Source organism: Sylvia atricapilla, chromosome 1, assembly GCF_009819655.1.
Source record: "Sylvia atricapilla isolate bSylAtr1 chromosome 1, bSylAtr1.pri, whole genome shotgun sequence".
Classification (NCBI taxonomy): domain Eukaryota; kingdom Metazoa; phylum Chordata; class Aves; order Passeriformes; family Sylviidae; genus Sylvia; species Sylvia atricapilla.
The window spans coordinates 44008894-44029144 of record NC_089140.1 but is presented as its reverse complement, the minus strand read 5'-3'; the positions used below and the strand labels follow the sequence as shown (position 1 = coordinate 44029144).

The 20251-nt window shown below is 44.8% G+C and overlaps 1 protein-coding gene across 2 annotated transcripts in view; it reads right to left on the bottom strand.

Annotated features, from left to right (window-relative positions):
- Window positions 1-1183: 1183 nt before the first annotated feature.
- TMEM108 (transmembrane protein 108) overlaps window positions 1184-20251 on the bottom strand; it is a 157506-nt gene continuing 138438 nt past the window's right edge. The window contains exons 1-4 of one of the 2 annotated variants that reach the window (XM_066320883.1): window positions 18405-18672; window positions 11321-12433; window positions 2921-3075; window positions 1184-1532 (exon numbers count right to left, since the gene is read on the bottom strand). In XM_066320883.1, coding sequence (XP_066176980.1) covers window positions 1410-1532; window positions 2921-3075; window positions 11321-12433; window positions 18405-18417 — 1404 coding nt within the window. In that variant the 5' untranslated portion in view covers window positions 18418-18672 and the 3' untranslated portion in view covers window positions 1184-1409. Of the gene's footprint in view, window positions 1533-2920; window positions 3076-11320; window positions 12434-18404; window positions 18673-20251 lie in introns of those variants that run through there. The other variant, XM_066320875.1, reaches the window with a different exon arrangement.

Sequence of the window (20251 nt, the reverse complement as noted above, 5' to 3'; positions counted from 1 at the left end):
CATTAAAGCTGGTGGCAGGGAGCAGCCAGCTGGAGCAGGGACTAAACTGCCTCTCACAGCCTGTTCCTGATGAGCTGAGGAGTGAAAGCAGAAAATTGTCTACCAGAACTGGTGGCCAGAGGTGGGGAGAAGGAGGACAAGACTTCATAGGACAGAGGCCATTTCACTTGCTGAATGATATAAAAAAGCAATTTGAGAAGTGAAACTGAGAATTGGTCCCACAGTAACAGTTCTGGGTTACTCAAAGAGAGAGCATTCATTTGGGCTAAGTCATTCTGTGTTCCGTATTAGTCTTGCTTTGCAGCAACCTGTTTTTAATCCATCATTTAAGCTTTGTTCACCATTACTATTCCCCTAACACTATTAGAGTCTGCAATCTAGCATGTAACAGTGTAGGACAGAATTGCCATTTTGCTCCGAAATGCTGCATTTTCCTTCCTAAGTAGGAAAGTCCCAGAGAGGAGAAGAGGGTATGAGGAAACTTGATTCAGTGGCACCATCAGTTTAAACACACAAGATAAATAAAACAGTGGGGAAGTGGAAATGTGGGAAAAGCCACAGCATTCAATTGCTGGCAGTCCCTAGTAGGCAGATTGCAAGATTTTTGATAAACTCTAAGTAATTTTCTGTTCCTTTGAAAGGAGCACTCTACATACCTTCTTTTGAGGCTGTTTGATCTTCAGGAAATAATTCTAGGCTTATTGGGCTGAAGTATAGCAGCTGTGAGTCCAATGTGTAATGTGGTTAAAACACTTATGCAGCAAAAAAGGTCCATTCTTGTCCTTGCTTGTATAAAAGAGTTTTGGAGCACAGACTCGAAGTGGGATAGTAAAGGGCTCATCCCAGTAGGTGCTCAGGCAGTGCTGGAGTCACAAAGGATACAAGACTGGCACAGGAGCTGTACAGACTGCTTCTGGCAACTGAGCTGGCCCTGTCTGGTTTGCATTCTAGCTTAGCAGCCTGAAGGAAAGGAGTGACTGAACTCATTCTGAAGCAGGACAAGGGACAGTCACTGAGCAGAAATGCTTATGCTCAGCTGAGTGGTATCATGTAGGATGCAGGATGCTGTACCCACCACATGCTGCCTGCGCCAAGAGCAGCCTTACTCAGTATTTTTCCAGGCCACGTGTATTTAGTAGCAGTTTGTACATAAGAGCAAAGCAAACAGTCCGCCTGACAGGTGTTTTGCTTAGAAATACCTTTATTTTATAAAGCCACAGTTTGTTCTGTAAAGTTTTACCACACTTATAAAAAAGGGGCTGACAATTCTGAGGGACAAAAGAAAAGCTGAAAACATTTCTTGTAATTCAGGGTTACACAAAGGTTATATTTATAATATATATATATATATTTATTTATAATTTGGAGACAGTAGAGATGAAACTGCAGTAGCGGGGGCAGCTGCGGGGTCATATTTCAGAGACTTGCTCGTGTCCCACGAAGAGCGTTTCCTGACAGAAGGGGTTCACCAGGACCATCCCGCTGTCGCGGTAGTCGCCGTTGGCCGGGGAGCGCGGCTCGGACAGGTGGTCCTAGGGGGAAAACACAGAAGCAGATTGAGCACTTCATACCCTTCACCCTCCACAAGCACACAGGGCACTCCTCCCAGTCCCCCAAAGCTGCCTGGCTGTGACTCTGGAAAGCCAGGTTTGGGAGCTGGTTTCTCCCCCTGTCAGGCAGGAGGAGCTGTGAGTGAAAAGTTCCTCTGTGGGTCTGCTGATTCTTTCTCAGCCTGGGGACACAGAAGTCAGCTGCACCAAACCTTCAATCCCATTGGAGCTTTCACATTTCTTGTGGGTTGTTTTTTTGTTTTGGTTTGGTTTTTTTTTCCACTTTATTGACTCATTGGAAGTGTTTCCTGTCTCTCAGCTGGGCTTGACTCTTCAAAGATTCACTTTTGAATTCTCTTTAAGGTTAGAAAGCCACATATATGGGTCCAAGACACCCGGGCATGCCCCAGTTTCGTCACAATCTGATCAGGTTCAAATGAGTCAGCTTTTGAAGACCATCCTGTATGTGAATAGGCCTGATTCTGGACAAGCTAGACCAGGTCCTGCCTTAGCTTGAGCAATATGATTGCCAGCAAAGTGGGGTTAATGAAGTGACTGTGACTGTTTGTCTAATCACATCTCAGAGGTTCCTTTCTAAACATTTTTTTTTTAATTTAGTCACATGAGCTAGTCAGCTAGCTGATCTGAAAATCACTTTAGCATAAACTCAGACTCCACTGTTTCTAGCTTTTAAATACCTTTGAACTAAACTGAATTATTCTCTGTCTCTGAGGCCAGGGAATAGATTTCTATCAGTAGGATCACCTGCCCATGTGTGAATAATCCCACTGAACCAGTTGGATCCCTTAAGTAAAGGCTGATGAGTGTACACCACCACCACACCCCCCTACATACTGCTGTTCTGATTACTTTTGTAGTGGGAACACTCATTCCCTGAACTGGTGTTTGAGAAGTTACAGGCAGCTCCTGAGATATAAATGTACAAATTTTCTTTACGTTATTAACTCCCACTAGCCTCCTCTCTTTATGCTGTGTGGCACACTCTCAGTGGACTGACTGTCAGAAATGAGCCAGTCCAAAGGGCTCTCCCTTAAGGAAGGCATGGCTTGACATTGGCTAAAGGCTCACAAGGAAGAGAAACTCAGGAACAAAACCACCTAGAAGTGGTTAATGCCTGTGACCACACAGCAATATGGAACACATCTACAGTGGCTGGGAATAGGATGGCAATCCAATTTTGCTGACATGTTTATACCATCTAATGCACGTGTAGGAGTGAGTCCTTCCCTAAAAGCTGTTCCCCTGAACATGTGTAGGGATTTCAAGGCTTTATTTATATGCCTTCCCCTCCCCTCCTCCCAGCATGGTTCAGTTACAGTTTTCAGACACCAGTTCTGAAAGCAAGGTACCTCTGAAGTCTCCAGTGACTGGATCTCTCTTGGTAGCTCTACAGCATGCCTGTTGAAGTAGTCCATGGTAATAGCATTATTCCAATAGCTCAGGTTGTTCTCTGGGTTAGATGTCTTCTTCTTCCTTCTCATGCAGCAGACTGTCAGCAGAACTGCTGTCAATAGAAACATGTCAAAAAATCTGGTTATTTCCTTTCAGTAAGGACTCATCAGTACCATGGATTTGTACTTTATGTTACTTAAGGAGAGGGCTGGTGACCTGCTTCAGTCTCGGTCAATCCTACATCTCTGCTAACAAACCTTACACAATTACGTCACAATCTGGGCCAAGAAGATGCGGCTTTGGGCTTGGCAGAATATGCAGTTTTTACTTTCCTTTTGATGTGAGTGTGTAATCTTCAAGATGTGGCTGCCTGATTATGCTTGATAGCAAAGTGTTGTTTGTTGTAACTCGTGGCATTTTAATACCTAAGCAGGGATTTACAGAACCTCTAGGACAGAGGGCATTCCTCAGGGACTAAGATGCTTCTGTGGGGATCTTTTCTGCATCTGGTGTGTTCAGAGGCTGCAGTGATGAGCACATTAGCAAGCTGGCAGTGAGAGATACCTGTCCTAGCTCCAACAGCGAATTCATAAATGCCACAGTTGTGTGTCTTCAATGCCAAAAGCTTCTGTCCTGAAGGGCCACTGATCCCCGCCTCTGCTGCCTGCCATGTGTAACTTGGATTTTGGTTTGCAACCATGTTCCAACACATCAGCAACCAGGGGAACAGATGGGTTCCTGAGTAGGATGAGACAGGGGTAAGGTGGCGTGGAGATCCCCTGAGGCACCTGTCTCACATACTTTACACTTCCAGGATAGTGTTAATGCCACACCTGGGGTTTTCCTGCCTGTCTCCATCAGTCATGGGATGTGGGATCTACTGATAAGGGTAACCTGTTCACCTACACTTGCCTGGGCATTGGGTAATATCTGAGAATGGTTTTTTTTCTCACCTGCAGAGCACACTTAAGCTTTTACAATCTTCAGACACCTGATCTTAAAGTAGAACAGTTAGGCAAGGCAAAGTGACCAGCAACTGAAACTGATGTTCAGGAATCTGTCTGGTCTCAGGGCCACAGGCACCCTGGGCTCCAGAAATGCCCATGAATTGTCTCCCAGCAGGCAGCTGAACACAAAGCTGGCTGCGTGTTATCTTCTGGAATTGCTTTCAATTTATTCATGTCTGTTGCAATTCAGATGGGTAATCTTGGCAACTTTAGGAGAGACAGGCAAACCCACAGCAACAGACTTACTGCTCCCACGGCCCTCGCTCAGGCAGAAGCTGGGGTGTGTGCAAGGGTTTGCTCAGAGCTGTAATGTGTGAGCCCTGTCTCCTTCCCTTACACCTGTGGAATTCATTGACCAGTTGTGTTTGTAATCTGCCTGATTTATACAGACACGTAGCTGCACATGTACTTGCTTTGATTTGTACCTGCGAAATAGGAAATGCCCTGCTGTAAATTCCCTCTATCATTTCTAAATCCCTCACGGTAGAAGAGAGAAAATATTCATGATGCAGAAAAATATATTATTTCCTCAGCTACAGGTAAAATTATGTAGTAGAATGGTAACTCAGAGGAAAGAAAAGACTGCAGAGAGATCACTGCTGTTGCGTATGTTTTGACAAACACTGCAGCTACCTATGTGCCATGGGTCTAATTTCTTATTCCATCTACCACATAAAAATAGCAACACAACAGTGCAAGGCTAGAGCTCTATTTAAAAAAAGAGAATAAAGACTAAGAATTTTAAAAAAGTCAGTGTGTTTCAGTTCAGGAATTTCTGTCACTAACAACTTCATTTGCTGACAGCCCAATAGTCTGAATCTTCAGCCCAACTGCTGAAGCCCAATGCTGCTGCACTTCATGGTCCCCTCAGAACTGCTCTCCCTGCCTGAGGAAATGCCTGTCCTCCAGAAGGGCTGCACCTTTTACCCCTACTCTGGCTGCTGCCCTCTCCATGTCCCTGTCCAGCCTGCAGGCTCAGGAAGATTAGAAAGTGATGCAGGACTTGCATTTAGTCTTCACCACTGCTGGTGAGAGCCAACAGTCCTTGGAGCTTTTCAGTACTCCAGCAACAAGTGGTCCATCCCTAAGGCACAGAGCCATTCTGAAGGTGCCTGAGGACGAGAGCTCCAGTAAAGTCAACTCTGTGCAAACAGTTTTTTGAAAGCCTGAAGTTTTACAGCTTAAAAATATTGTAGTTGCTGACAGAGAAGTATTGGATTTGGGGTTTAGGGGCTGGAAAGCTGGTGATACTGAGTTGAGAGAGATCTCAGCTTCTTCCAGGAGGAAACAGCCTTGCCATGTGTAGAGATACATACAGCAGTAACTCTCCCTCTCTTAATTACACTCTTGGCCTCCAACCACAGTGCAGACACAAGAAAATGGATGGAAGAGCAAGGAAAATGGGTTCCTGAGTTTCCACAAATATGTATTTTAGCAGAAGGATGTCTACCTAAGCTGCCCCAATTTAAAGCAGAGGAGACCTCATTTAAGAGGGTAAATGAGGACAGCAGGGCTGGAATGAGGCTATTCCCTCTTCATCTTATATTAACTGCCCTTTTCACAGAATCATAGAATCATTTAGGTTGGAGAAGACCTTTAGGAATGTTGAGTCCAACCATTAACTTAACACTGCCAGATCCACCACTAAACTACAGTCACATCTACCACGTAACATGCCACATTTGGGGCATATTTTAGTGCAATTAATGTAGCCAACATAGGACGTCCCACTTCCAGAACAACACTAGGACCGGGCTACAGCTTTACCAATACTCCTAGATATCCTTTTGTTCTCATATCTAGAATTACATGTATTACAGAAAAACCTTTCCAGACAGACAAGTCTGATGGCCAGGGAGGCCATATTAAGTGGATGAAATACAGAGAGCAAAGATGGTTTGGAAGGCACAAACAGCAGTAAATGACAACAACAGAGCTGAAGAGAGAACCAGTAGCTGCAACACCCTGCTTATCTATCCTGGTATACTATGTGGTTAACTCTTCCATGGTTTTCAAGAAGTCCTCTGGTTGCTTTCTGGGAGTCAGAAAAGCTCAACTAACTTCCCTTTGCTTGCTCCAGGTTCAAGTCAATAGCGAGTGCCATGAGAAGGACGTGTCAGTGTGGTCCCTGTGTCAGCCTGAAGTCCCTTGCACAGAGACTGTGACGCATGTTAGGAAATATCAGGGGTCTCTGGATGTTCAGAGATTTTGGAAGGATTTCTAACCCATTATCTTCTCACATGTTCAGGGGCTGAGATGCTGATGAGCTCAAGCTCTGACACTGGACTTTCTTTGGCCATAGGGCAAGTTACCCCTGCATTATCTGTCCCCTCACCTATGAAACAGGACATAAAACATCACACAAGTGACAGAAGCAAGATTCTCAGATATTTACAAGTTTCTGATGACATGTCCATCACCTACTGTCACCCACATAGCACCTGCATACCAGGAGACTTTCACCTGTTACCTTTAACATAATCTGTATTTAAGATCTCACAGCACATCTCATAGGAAAATACTCAGCATTATTTAAGGATACAAAGTGACCAGATACCCATCCCATTCCCCAAAATTTTGTTTCAATGTTTAATTTCCATTGTGGGGACAGTTTACATTACTCTTGTGTAAATACCTTCACCTTCAACTGTCACTTCCTCCATGTTCTTTTGCCTTTTTTATTAAAAGCTACCACTGTGCTGTCAGAAATCTCTCCAATATATGTAGGCTTCAGCCGCTTTTTATGCTACATCATGGCACAAGTGAAATTATGTTGCATTTCTCCACTCCTATATCATTCCATGGCTCTTTTCTAATCTTCTGGTGGTGTTTTGTTTTTTTTTTTTTTGGTTGTTTTTTTTTTTTTTTTTTTTTTTTGTTTTGTTTTTTGTTTTTTTTTTAATATAACCCACTATGATTATATACCACATTCAATACGAGCTTCATTAATGCAGTGTAATGAGATCATGACAATTCCCTACAATTCTCTGACATTCTTTCCCTTCAACTCACTAAAATATTTTACCAATCTTACACAGCTGCATATTTCCTTCCCTCTCTTTCCAGCTCCCACACAGAACAAGGTGTTAACAGACCTGCCTCTGTAAGCACTTAAAAGTCATGAAAAAATTCAGGGTGAAGGATCTCCATTTACTTCTCCCTACACCTGCAGTTCACAACATAAACTAAGTTTAAAGAACCTTTCCCTCAATGACCAAAAGTGCTTTTTCCATATTTCTTTCAATTTCCCTGATAGCAGCACTTACTTGGCCGTGATAAAGGTATCAGGATGTATTTGGTTATTGACTACAGCTGCTTACACCTGGAGGCAGGAGTCACTCCAGCTCAACCTGCAGACTAGGCTCAGGGCTTGGGATCCCTCTCCCTTCAGACAGGGAAGGAAGCACAGGTTTTGTGACGGAGAAGGTGAGCCACGTAATTTTGGAAAGCATTGCAGTGCATGAAACGTGAGCTAAGTGAGTTTAGGCCTAAGGCAATTCTTCACATATTCTTTGGGTTCTGCTGATGCCTGTGTTCAGAGGCTCAGCCTTCCTCTTGTGTTCTCCCATGTCAGCAGAACTGACTAGATGAATTGACTTCTGTGCATCTGACTTGCAAGTTCCTGTTCTTCCACATTTCACTGTGTCATTCTGTAGTTACAGTGACGCAAGGGCCAGGAGCCCCAAGGACTGGAATGGTGGGTATTAAAATGAACTCATACTGTGTCTTGTTCTGCATTGCAGAGAGGCACCTACACGTGTACAACAGCACAAGCACAAAAATGTTCAAGGCTGCCTGAAGGACACTGCAAAACCAACTCAAACTAAGTGACATAAAGAAAATAACGATATCACTGTTATATATGATTTTGCTATTCTGGGAAGGGAATGATACACAATCCTTCATTTTTGAAGCCCTCTCATGGCACTAACAACATTACCCTCATATTTATACCATGAAACTCAGCTGCCAAAAGGTAAAATGATTTCCCTAGGATCACACAGCAGACATGGCATGCGCATTCCTACTCAAAGCATTACTCTTCTGGCTAGCAGTTTCAGGGATTTCAGTGGGATTCAGCAATCTGTGCATCTGTAAAGAAGCACGTATTGTAAGGGTGGGAGGCTAAATTCCAGCTCTTACTTAAGCAGGTGAGTTCCTGAGGCACAGATCTTCAGGCTCGTGCTCCAGCCCCTGAGCTGTGCCACCAGTACTGCTGGTGGGACCTGCCAGTCCTCAGTGGGGCTCAGATGTCAGGGCACAGTGATGCTGAACAAACACTCAGCTGCTTCCTGCTCTTTGCTGCAAATCCCCATGGCAGGGATGGGCCAGAAAGGAAACCCCAGCATGGTCTGTCCTCTGTGAGGAGAAGTGCAGCACCCCAAGCACTTCTTCCAGTGGGATGAGGAGCCAAAACCTCCTATGGTTGCTCTTTAGGGAGTCACTTCCCCTGCTACAGAAGCTCAAATGCCCACAGGTTTTCATTTAACAGGTGCATGTCACTAGAAGGTGTGACAGCAAGCAGCATGTATGGATCAGGGAGGGACAGAGATATCTTTGCAGGATCATGATGTGTTTTCCCTTCTAAGGATTTTTGGGTAGCACGAGCTCCCTCCAAAGAAAGCTTTTCCAGCCTCCTTGTGACTCCTCACACAGAGGAGAGATTACAGGGAAAGACACAAGTGCTCCTGGCAGAGGAGAGATGCGCTGGCCACAGCACAGCTCTGCAAAGGCCCTGGGAAGAGAGCCCGGAGGCCAGCGAGCCGGTGGGCTCAGGGGCACCCCTCATTAGCAGGGGAGCCCAGTTAATTGGATTCCTGCAGCTCTGCAGCCTCGTGCTCTGGGCTGCCTCTCCTCACCTCTTTCCACGTCTTTCCAGGGTGCGTGGCTAACTTCCCTGCCGTGAGCTGTCTCTCTGCCTGCTCCTGAAGGTGCCAGCTTTAGCACAGAGCCCCCAGCCCACAGCTGGAACCTCCCGTGACACTGTCCTCGGTGACTTCCTCCGTGGCTTGATCCCCCCTAAGGCAGCTCAGATATTTAAGACCATGGGATTGTGTCTCTGTGGCCTTTCAGCATCCCAAGGCAGGAGCACGACCGTATTTTTTTCTCAACCCGTGCCCACAACAATAAAGCCTCTCGCGGAAAACTTCTTCCCTGTTTGAAGATGAAACGAACCCTAAATATCTGTTCTTCTTCCTTCCCCCGGCGTCAGGCCGCTCCAGGCCAGCGCATTGGAGCCGATGCCAGCGCAGGCCGCCTGTCCCCGCTGCCGCGCTTGTGCCCGGGAGGTGGCGACAGTCCCCTTCGGACCGCCCGGGCACCGAGCGCACAACAGCGGAACGTCCGCATGACATCACTTTCCTAGGCGCTGATGCCACACCACCCCCCAGAAATGTAATTTAAATGCCTGTCTGCCGTTCAGCTCTGAAATACATCCGAGGATCTCCGGGATTTAAAAGGAGAGTCCCAATGAAGACCATCGTCAGGAATCTGGTCTTGGAAGCAGGACTTAAATACCTGAATCGTTTAAACACTCAGTTGTATTCGAGCTGATACAAATAACTTTCAAAACAGCGTCTGACGTTTTTAAAAAAAATGTAGCTTATGAACACAAGAACCGGCACAGGCAGAGTCACATGAACACATACCATAATGGCACAAATGAAAAGAAGAAAAGTGCTAACACCTCTATTTAATGAATAGGGGCTTAGCACTCCTGCTATCAGACTTCTCATTATTACTGTTGTTATTTTTACTGTTATTATTATTTAGCTCATATATGGCACTCAATTTACCCATTGGCTACACTTCCCATGCTTATGTTGTATGGTTTTACACTTCTCATTTTATACTCAGATGCTTTCTATCCAGCTCAGATTTCTTTCTGGATATTGGCCCAAAATATAACTCCTGGAAGAATTTATTTGATCCTCTAGTTCTGTTGATGGACAGACAAGGCATAGTTCATCAAATCATCACTCCTTCTGACCTCATGGTTGTTAAGTCCCAGTTTCTCTTCTCCATCTTGCACAGAAATGCATATGCAAATTCTGCTTTGGTTTCTCTTTGATTGCCCATCTTTTAGCCTTAAGCTTTGTTCTCGCTTGTGGTTTTAACCACACCAGCAATAGCAGAATTGATAGTCCCAGAGCTGTGAATCTAATAAATATGCTGACCCAATCCAATAATTTGCAGCTGCTGAGAGGATTAATATGGTTCCCCCCTCCAGGTTTGCATTCCTGCAGCCTCATCCTTTCTGGGTCTCACGCTCATCTGACTCTGTGGGAAGCTGATTCAGCTCACTGGATGGACAGAAAGTACCAAAGAGTAAAGTGAGTATCTTTTGGCCACTTTAACAATCTGGAAGTGTCTCAGGGAGGTGACAAGTCAGGCCCAGGCAGAAGGAGAGGGGCAGGATCAGGTGCCTGCACCTCAGAAAGAGCATTAATACTCAGTATTGTTGCCTGCTACCCCTTCATGTTTCCTCAGGCACCAAAGGCTGGGAAATGTTTGGTTTGGTTTCACTTCAGACAGATCAGAATAATCACACTCTATGACAGTGAGACCCCACAGAATACGTTGTCCCACCAAGCTGATACAACCCAGCTAGGCATGGGACATCCTGGCAAGCACTCACACGCTTGCTCATAATTTCTCATGTGTTTTTTGTAACCGAGTCAAACAAGACGACCCCAAGCCAGCTCTGGAAACGCAGCCTGCCCTGGTCCTGCAGGTGGCTGACTCCAGGTATCTGAAGGCCAGGGTTTCCAACTCTTTCTCTTCCCTTGGCAACAGTAAATTGGAATTGAAATGGAGGAAACCAGCACTTTGGTTATCAGACTTTTAAATCTGATAGTTCATGCACTGCCTGCAATGGAATATTTTATTGCACTGGAAAACTGGTGTTTCCTGAATTATTAGTCATTACAGATGTTACTACTCCTTTGGGTTAGCAGTGGGCTTTTTAAATCCAATTTCAGGGCAGCAAATACAAATTCCTAGATAAAAAAAAAAAAAAATCACTGTCTTTGACCAAGTTTTTGATCACTGTCTTTAACACCTTAGAGTAAAGCTGCTTCACATTCTAGAGCCGTTCAGGCTAGTGTTACACCCTCATATGGAGAGTGACCCCATAAGATTTTTAATAGCAATCAGCAAGTATGCTTAGACTGTAACATTTCAGTCCTGCATTTTGAAGTTAAACACTTTGGTCAGTGAATGTGATGCCTGTACATCTCATCCATCCCAAGCTGGCCTGCCTCTGTTAGGTCTCCAGCTAGTCCTTGGATCATGGGCTAAAATCTGAATTTTAAGGTAAGAGGAAGCAAAATAAAGTGGCAATTAACTTACAACATGAGGATATAGGGACGCTGATGGCCAGAATGATCCAGGCAATGTCCATCTTGCTGAGACAGATGGTTGCTCTGTGCTGGGGTTTGTCCCCCTCGGTGACATGGGAGATGTTTCCTTGCACACCTGGTTTCCAGGTTCCGGCAGGAACCAGTCTATTCAGGAAGTTCCCGGTGGCGGTGGAGCCAGCTGTGGAAGTGGAGCTGGGCAACCTGGTGGCAGGCACTGAGGAGAGAGCACTGCCTGGTGACGTGGCATTGGTCACCGCGCCGTGCTGCGTCGGGGTGAGTCCCTCAGGGTCTCCCGCTGCCGGGGACGAGATGTCGACATCAAAACTGGTCTGAACTGAGTGACCAGCTGCTGCTGTAGCAGATCCAGAGCCAGCAAACAGAGGGACATTTGTACTGAGATTCAAGGTTACCCAAGAGTTGTTTTTGCTCAGCATATCCCACACACCATAGTGGGTGGGCTTAAAAGGCACCGACGCTGCTTCAGGATCAGTTGATGGCTCAGCAGTTGTGGTGGCAAAATCTGCCTCCTGCACTACTACCTCGGTCCCATCCCCTCGCTCTGCTTCCCTAAGGCTTCCCGAGGTGTTGCGGTGGGGAGAAGGGTCTGAATGTGTAGTTCTTGCCAGCCCCACTCCATTTGGATCGCTGGATGCTGTGGTCTGGGACTGAAACGGGTGATCTGTGAAAGGGCTCCTCAGGGTAGGGAAAGGAGAGTGCAGGGTCGTCTTTAGGTAAGGCTCTGACGACTCTGAGAAGTTGCCTTTGAAAACCTGGAATATTTTCCCCTTGGGGCGAGACTGTCCTGAGTACAAAGCACTCTGGTTGTGTAAGTGGTAAGTTTCCTTTTCGCCGATGCGAGGGCCACTCTCTTGCTCCTGCCTGGTGGAAGGGGCTTGCTCCACCAGGCTGATGGGGTGGGACATGGCTTGAGCAGACGTGGGAAAGGGCTCTGCCGTGTGGTGGTCTTTGTGGTGAGGTGTTGTTCCCATGGCTGTGATAGTTGTAGTGTTCATCGGGAAGCCCTGAGAGGAGGAGACAGTGGGAGACAGTACCTGAACAGAAAACACCAGCTCTTCTGTCAGTGCCAAGATCAGTAGAACACCTGAGGAAAAAACACAAGAAGAGGGTGAGATACTGGGGAGCAACCAGTGGATGGGGACAGCCTGGCTTGTGTGTCTGGCAGGAAGGAATACCTTCCATGTTCTACAGAAGAGTTAGCATCCAACTTTGTTTGCATCTCTGTGAAAGGAGGAAGAGAAAGAAATCTGCAGGAGCTGTGGTGACCCCATGGCCATGAGAGCGATGAGCAAGATTACAGGGAATTTCTGTGGCAAAGAGAGAGGAGCTTGCAGTATCAACTCATGTGAAGCTTTAAAATGCCATAGGCAGGTGATTTCCCAAGAGAAGCTAAAAAGCAGCCTACATTTCAGGGGCAGAAACAACAGACGTCCTCATTTTCATTGAGGCCAGGAGGTGTCCAGATGAATGTCCATGTCATTATGGGAAACCTTAGTCTGCTCACTACTTTGGCCACAAAATCCTAAATTTGGCTGCCTCCAGTCTTGGCTGCCATTAAGCAATCTGTTTTTTGAAAGAGCAGCTGCTTTGGCCTTGCTGAAAATTAGGTCAAGAAGGGATGTCTATTGAGAGGGCTACCTGGGTTGTACATGCTGTGCTTTACTTAGCAACTTAGGAAAATCTAGTCACTCCAAATGTCAAAAATTAACAAGAAAACACAGCTATCCCAGCCATTTTAAAAAACATTGTGACTATTGTGATCTAACACAACTGCCCTTCGCATCCATAAACAAAGTTTGGTTGTAACCTGTTCTGTGCTCACATGTGCTGTGGGCTTGGATTGTGTGAATTTTGCCTCCCACCTCCCTCAGCGCTGCACATAATTTCATGAGGTGCCAGATTCACACCTCTGGGAACATCAGTTCTTTCATTTATTCCCAGTCCAGATAATGGAGGTGGGCAGCTGCAGTAGCATAAGCCTCCCCAGGATGCAGGGCTAATACGCCATGAGTTAGCGTGACCTGCAGGGACCACATCAATCACATGTCACCATTTCCATATGTTGAAGCTGTCGAGTGTAATGTGGCTCTCTGCCTACTAGGAAGCACATGGAATAAATCCATTTTGCACAGTCCACTGAGCATCATCAGATGGCACCATTAGCACCGTGCTAGTGTGAATTTCAACCAGCAGCGTCGAGGTGAAAAATGTTGTCGCAGTCTTAACAAATCGGGGAGATGAGTTCGTCAAAACTGCAGGACTCCAAACTGGGTGATGATCAACTTCCAGCCAGGACTGTGGAGCGCCTTCCTGCCCCCGGCCCTACCCTTCCTAGCTGGCCAGCTTTCTCCATGAGTGCTGTTATGCCATTTGGTTCTGCACTATTTGGGAACGTCTGTTACGGGCCAAAGGAAGACAGGGACTCAGGAAAATGAAAGAAGATCTCTGATGCTGCCCTGATTCTGTTTCATGTTGGGCAAATGCAAATGTGATGAAATGTGTTTATTCTGAATCCTGAGTATCGTTCACACCCATTCATGATCATTGCAATAAATGTAACAAAAACTCACCAAAAGAGCAGTATCTGCTCCTCTTACCCAGCTAAATGTTCTGCTTTGATCACTACCCATCATTTCTGAGCCAGAGAAGCGCAGAGCTCTGCAACCAGAAAGATTCATCTCATCTTGCCCCCAGCAGCCTCCTGTTACTTGGAAGAGTATCCAGAAGATGAAAACACTGACTAAACAACATGGTGAGAGCCAATTACAAGTAATGCACTTTCCACTGCCTGATACTAAAATTAGCTCTCTCTTTTTTTTAAATTTCTGGAATAGATATCTCTGCCAAATAAACCATCATCTGGGATACTGCTTCCAGTTCCTAGCCAGCCACAGACAATATGCTCTTAGCAGAACACCTATTCAAAATAAAACCCAGGAATTCTGTACACTGAGATGCAACCAGGAGAGCAGATTGGGCTGTACCCATGGAGCATCACTCTTGGAAATAAAAGGCTGGAGTTATCCTCACATTTTTGGCAGCACTTCTTCTGAGGTCAAGGTCAAAGCAGATATTCTAGTGTCCATATGGCTAATATTTCATGCCAAGACAAGTTGCTGCCACAGAACTAATTCAAAAAGGAAAGGATGACGATTTATGTTGGATTTGGTGTGTGGAGATAATGTTCCAGGAAACTTTGGGCCTGCTGTTCTGAGCACACTAGATAAAGTGTGTTGGCAGATATTATGAGATACTAGATTATAATGATTGTAATGCCTATTAGAATTTTTGGATGTTCTTTGTGTAACTACCTTCTCACACACAAAATAACCCCCATCACTACTGGATTATTGTTTTTCTCCAGGATATTCCTGAAGGAATAAAGGAATAAAGAAGTTGTCAGCTTTTCTGCATATTGTGCCCTGGGGTTAGAAAGCCTGATCTTTTGCTAAAAACCCACCTAATATCCATCTCCACTTCTTGAAATGCTGATAGATCTGAGGCTTGCTCCTATAAAGATTCATAGTCTCTCTGGGGCAGTCTTTTGTGGTCACTGTACATCAGGCATGGGAAACCAGATGCATTTAGCTCGTACCTTTAGGTGGCTTGTAAGGTATGAATAAATATTTATAAGAAATACTACATCAGAAGTAATTTATATGACAATAAACAATAACTCCCATGACATTTTGGTCATCTCAGGTTGTGGCAGTCAGGTTTTGCTCATCTTCCACTCTTTCTTTAACAGCTTCTGTGCTGAGGCTGCAGAGCCACTGTGACCCTATAAGCTACAGCTTTTCAGGACATTTTTTCTGCTGGTTGGATGTACCACAGTAATTCCTTCAGTAACCACCAAAGCTAATCTGTGCCCCTAACTACTGAAAAAATATTCAGCTTAGCAGATCATTGTAAAAATAGCCAGTGCTGTATATTTAGAGAGAAACAGCTGATGATAAGGACTTCAGTGGGTTTTGTTGGCCCTTTTAAGTGGAATTAATTTGCTGGAAAGCAAAAGTAAAGCTGGAATTGGTATTTTTAGATGCTCTGCATCATCACCCAAGCATGCTGTCTGGATTTGCAGTGACTTGATTGCCCAGAGCTCCCACTTACTTTTCTATCATTGAGGATATGCAAAGTCCTACAAAGTGGCGCTCCTACTGAATTCTCTGATACTGGACTGCCCTTATTGGCAACCTTGGCATAAGCCTAGGGAAATGACATTCTAAATTTCTGTACTACGACGCAGGAGGCATTTGTCACAGGAATGGACTTATCCAGCACCTGTGACATTCTTTCCTTCTCTTCCCTCTGTCTGTACTTCACAAATGCACCCGTACTAAGTGAAGGACCATGGTGGGTACAATGCCAGTTGTTCCCTGGTGCCTCAGCTTACCTTCAATTCCACTACCACTGAAAGGATTGCTATCAAGTTCTCCTGGCCAAATTTTGATATCCCAGGTGAGATAGCAAATGCTCTTGTTTAGTCCAAAATACAGTCCTGCAGTCTTTGCCAAAATCTTTCATTTTTGGCTGCCTAAGACTCTTAGAGCTGATTTTACTTAGAGCATGAGCCCCTTGGAGTAAGGACTGGCAGTCCTTATGATCAAGGGGCATAATAGTAATACAGACTGATGCAACCACATTACAGCAAATAATAATAATTTCAAAGGTCAGTTCACACCATTAAGTTTTTTCATGAGGGGCTGTTTCTAAGGTACAGGAGCTCAGAGTCAGAACAGGTCAAACTGGTTTGTCTTTTAAATGCTATGTGTAAAATTCATGCTTTTTTTTTTTTTAAGCCAGGTTTTTTTTAACCTAATTTTATGGCTACATTAAATCCATTCAACCCTAATAAGAAGGCTGATTGACCTGACATCTCCGTGGTGTGAACTGTGGTCTTACATGGACCACAGTGCATCAGGAAGGGCATACTAAGTACAAAATGAATGAACTCAAGGAGGAAACACAGCAGAATGACAGCAGAATGTACACAGAGGGTGCTGATGTGCATTTAGCCATAAAAACTCCTTCCTGACAACATGGTGCAACGGTTCAAATCTCAAGAGGACTTCCCTGCAGTGCTTCTTCCCACTGTACACTCACATAAGGAGCCCAGAAAGAGTGTGCATAGTTGTGTGTGTGAAGGAAATGAAGTAGTTCCTTTACACCAATGTTTTAAAAGACATTTATGTCTTCATTAAGTCTCAGGAAAGTCTGGGGTTAGGAGTACTTTGCTTTCCTAGACTATGAAATCCTTAGGGTGCTACCACTTGGAAACTTCCTTGTGACCCTTTTATCTGCACACAAGTGACAGAACTGTGTCCTTCCTTAACAGAAAAAATAAGCAATTCAGGGCTCAGCAGCTTATGTTCTTTGTGTTATCTCTGGACTTTGGGAGGCTCCACTAGGAGCCAGTGTCCTGGTACAGGACGGCATTAAAAGGTTCCACTCAGGAGTTAATGCTGCCTGGTGCTGCACGGGACACTTCATGGGCACTTCGAGAACAGCCTTTTTGCATGACATGGCAGAGCAGGCATGTGGCTGTCGAGTCAGCTCATGCGTTCAGCCTCCCTGGGGCACCCCCTTTAAACAACACAAACTTATGTAACTCCCATTCTAAAGCCTGTGGAAAGGTTCCCAATGACTTTAGCGAGCTTTGGATCAAGTCCTAATTGCCAGAGATACAGTGGAAACTTTTGAGCTGCACATTTACATTTTCTACAGCAAATGAACATGCACAACGAGCTCAGTCTGGTGTTTGACCCCTTCTGGCCTCTGCTACCTCGGACCTTGCAGCAAGACAAACAGAGCCAGCCTGAGCAGTACTTGGCAAACATTTTTGCTCTAGGAAGTCAGGAAGAGCTTTTTGTGCAGAGACCTACTGCTGGACTCATTATTTCAGACTGCCGTGGGCAAGGAAAGCAATGGGAGCTGTCCTACAAAGGACCCATTATCTACAGACCCAGGGCTTGGGTGCACACGGCCACAGTGTGGGATGCTGAAGCCTCTCCGTGCTCCTGTCTTGACTTACTAATAGCGAGAGAGGACTGGGCAAACCCTCTTCAAAGCAACAACAACATTATTGTTGTAACAAAAGCTTCTTTCTCGACACTAATAACTTCTCATGTGTCTCTCAACAAACCTAAAACATTACAGGGAGCAAAATGAATCTTTTAATAGGTGGAAACTGTGTACAAAGTGTGTATTATTACTTCCGTTACGGTCATTTCTTTGTAATCTGTCTAAGCAATACGATTTTCACTCACAATAAAGCAGCCTCTGTACAAACAAAGAGTTAAGCAAATTTAATCTCCATGATTGGTTGCAGAACTGAAGGAAGAAAAAGTAGGTTACTCTGCATAGAAAATTTGTCGTCTCTGAAAGTCTATCTGTTGTGCCAGAAGTCCCAGATATTAACTTACAAGTTATTGTCTGTTTTCCCTGGTATCAGACAAGTGATCAACCTGAACTTCAGCACACGAGCATTTGGTAAAACGCAGGGAATGAGACACACAGAGTAACAGCTTTATTTACGGTAACATTAAACAGCATCAGCAGAAGCTCTGGAAATCACATGTACAAACACAAATTAAGCAGCTCTTGCTGACACTCCCTGCGCAACAACAGTAACAGCATCTACGGTTTCCATGTGGCAAAGAAGTCACGGTCCTTTAAAGACACAAAAACATTGCAGACACCACTATTACTGCTTTAAAATGCACCTACACCACAGATTTTGAGAGAGTGAGCCTGTGAATCAAAATTAATTTCTGGCCCTCCAGAGAGTTAAACAATGGGTGATACAAAAACAACAGTGTCGTGTAGTCACAGAACAAGCAGTTCCCAATTTGTTCTCACACTGCACTAGAGACTCACAGATACTATAGGGATAGGTGCCTTAGAAATTATTTAGATCCCCTACTCAGCTAAATATATACAGATATTGGAGCTGTTCAAGCTTCTGAAAAGGTTTACTGACAATCAGTAATTACTGAGAGGAGGGTAATAAAAAGAAAGAGCCTGACTCTAGCGGCTCGTTCAAGGTAAGCACTTACCTGAAAATATCATTTGGACTTGTCAGCAGACATCCTCACCTGCTCACACCACAAGGATTTGGAAGCTTCATCCCTCAGTGGAAAAAGGAAAAATACATCTCTCTCATGAGGCAGTTGCACGCACGCAGGAGTTGCTGTTATTGTTGGAACTGGTTTGAAGGAATGAGGACAGAGACAGCCCAGGCAGGCGTGTCTTGCCGGGCTGTGCAGCGAGAGGGCTCACTCCTTTATGGAGTACCTTTGCAACTGCAAGGCAAGATTACTCACTGAGCCAGTCCCCCTCTCTGCCAGCAGATTGAAGGGCTGCTTGGTATTCCAGCTTGGTTTCCCATCAAGTCCAGATACAGTTTGTCTGACACGAGTCTATTCAGATGCCAGAGGACTGCTGGCAGTTCTCGTTTTCCGGGAACAAAACAGCAACAAGCACCCCAGCTGCATGCCCTTGTGAGGCTGTTCAGTCCCTGTTTCAAGGCAGAGTGCCCTGTCTGCAGAGCAGCGCTTAGCTTTTTGTGTGTGGATAGATTTTACAGACCTGCCTCCTGCTTCTGCACCTCCACCAGACTTTCCACTTATTCAATTATCTCTAATGATATTAATATTCCTGTCAGAGGAAAATACAGGGAATGAAATAGTGATCACCCTCTCTTCCTTCTCCTTCCCTGGCATCAAAATGCATACTCTGTATTTTCTTTCTTCACTCCTCAGTGGTGAACAGGCAATTTCAACTTGAAGCATAGAGAAGACCACAGATCCTGTGATTACTGAAGTCATAATCCTGCCCCCCTTCTTCCATTTCTTCTATTTTTTTTTTTTTTTTTTTCAGTTTGTCTCTTTGGCACAGCTGGGTGTCTGAAAGAACATGCTGCCTGGAGAGCACAGAAATGCGTCCTGGGCAGTAAAATATCAATCCCTCAAAAGGGACAAGAAAATGTCAAGAGAGCAACAAATTGGGGGCTTCTGGAGAGTTTTTGATTCAGAGTTCCTGTTTCATCCAAGGATGCTGCAACAGCCCAAGCAGTTCATGGGCTCCTCACAAAATTAATTCCTAATATTTTTCTAGAGAGAAAAGCCAGTTCTTTCTTCTCTCTTACCATACCAGGTGAGAACATCCTGTTTTTTTTCAGGCCTTGGAAATAGGTATGTTGCCACCAGACTTCTTTTTTGACACTGTGGCCAAATCTGTAAAAAGTAATATGGTGACAATAGGTGTGCTGGCAGTGATAGTGGCTATGGGGACTCTTGAGAGTGATACCAATGCTGATTTTCGGGGACAAAAGTCCCTATCAGGAGTGTAGGCAGGTGCATGTATCACAAGCATATTTCACCCACAGTTACACGACCTCTGTCTTCACAGGCATGACAACTTCATGAAACGTGGAAAAACAGAATACAAATAATAATCTTAGGTCTGCTTTGCATTTCTGTGCTTTTGTGATGATGCTCCTTGTCTCCCTGCCATTTGCAGTTCACTCTTTGCCCTTATTGTTTCCAATCTGAAGGTTTTTCTAAATAAAGATATTTAGTGCATTATAGGAAAAAAAAAAAATGTTCCTTAAAAATATCAGCCTGTTTAGCAGTTTCTAGAACTTGGGACTGATTAAGAGCTTGCTGCTGAAACAATGATTTAGCATGAAGCTGCAGCTGGCGTAACAAGAGAACCATGCCACGTATTTTAACCTTTACTGGGGGATTTGCCACATCTGTAAGTAGTAATTCACCACAGATTTCTTCCCTGCGTGCTGTCATGGATGGAAATATATGGCCCAAAACTGCAAAGACTGTCGTTTGGAATTTCAGATGAAAACTCTTCATCAGGACAGAGGCTCTGTGCATTCCCTTGTCCAAAA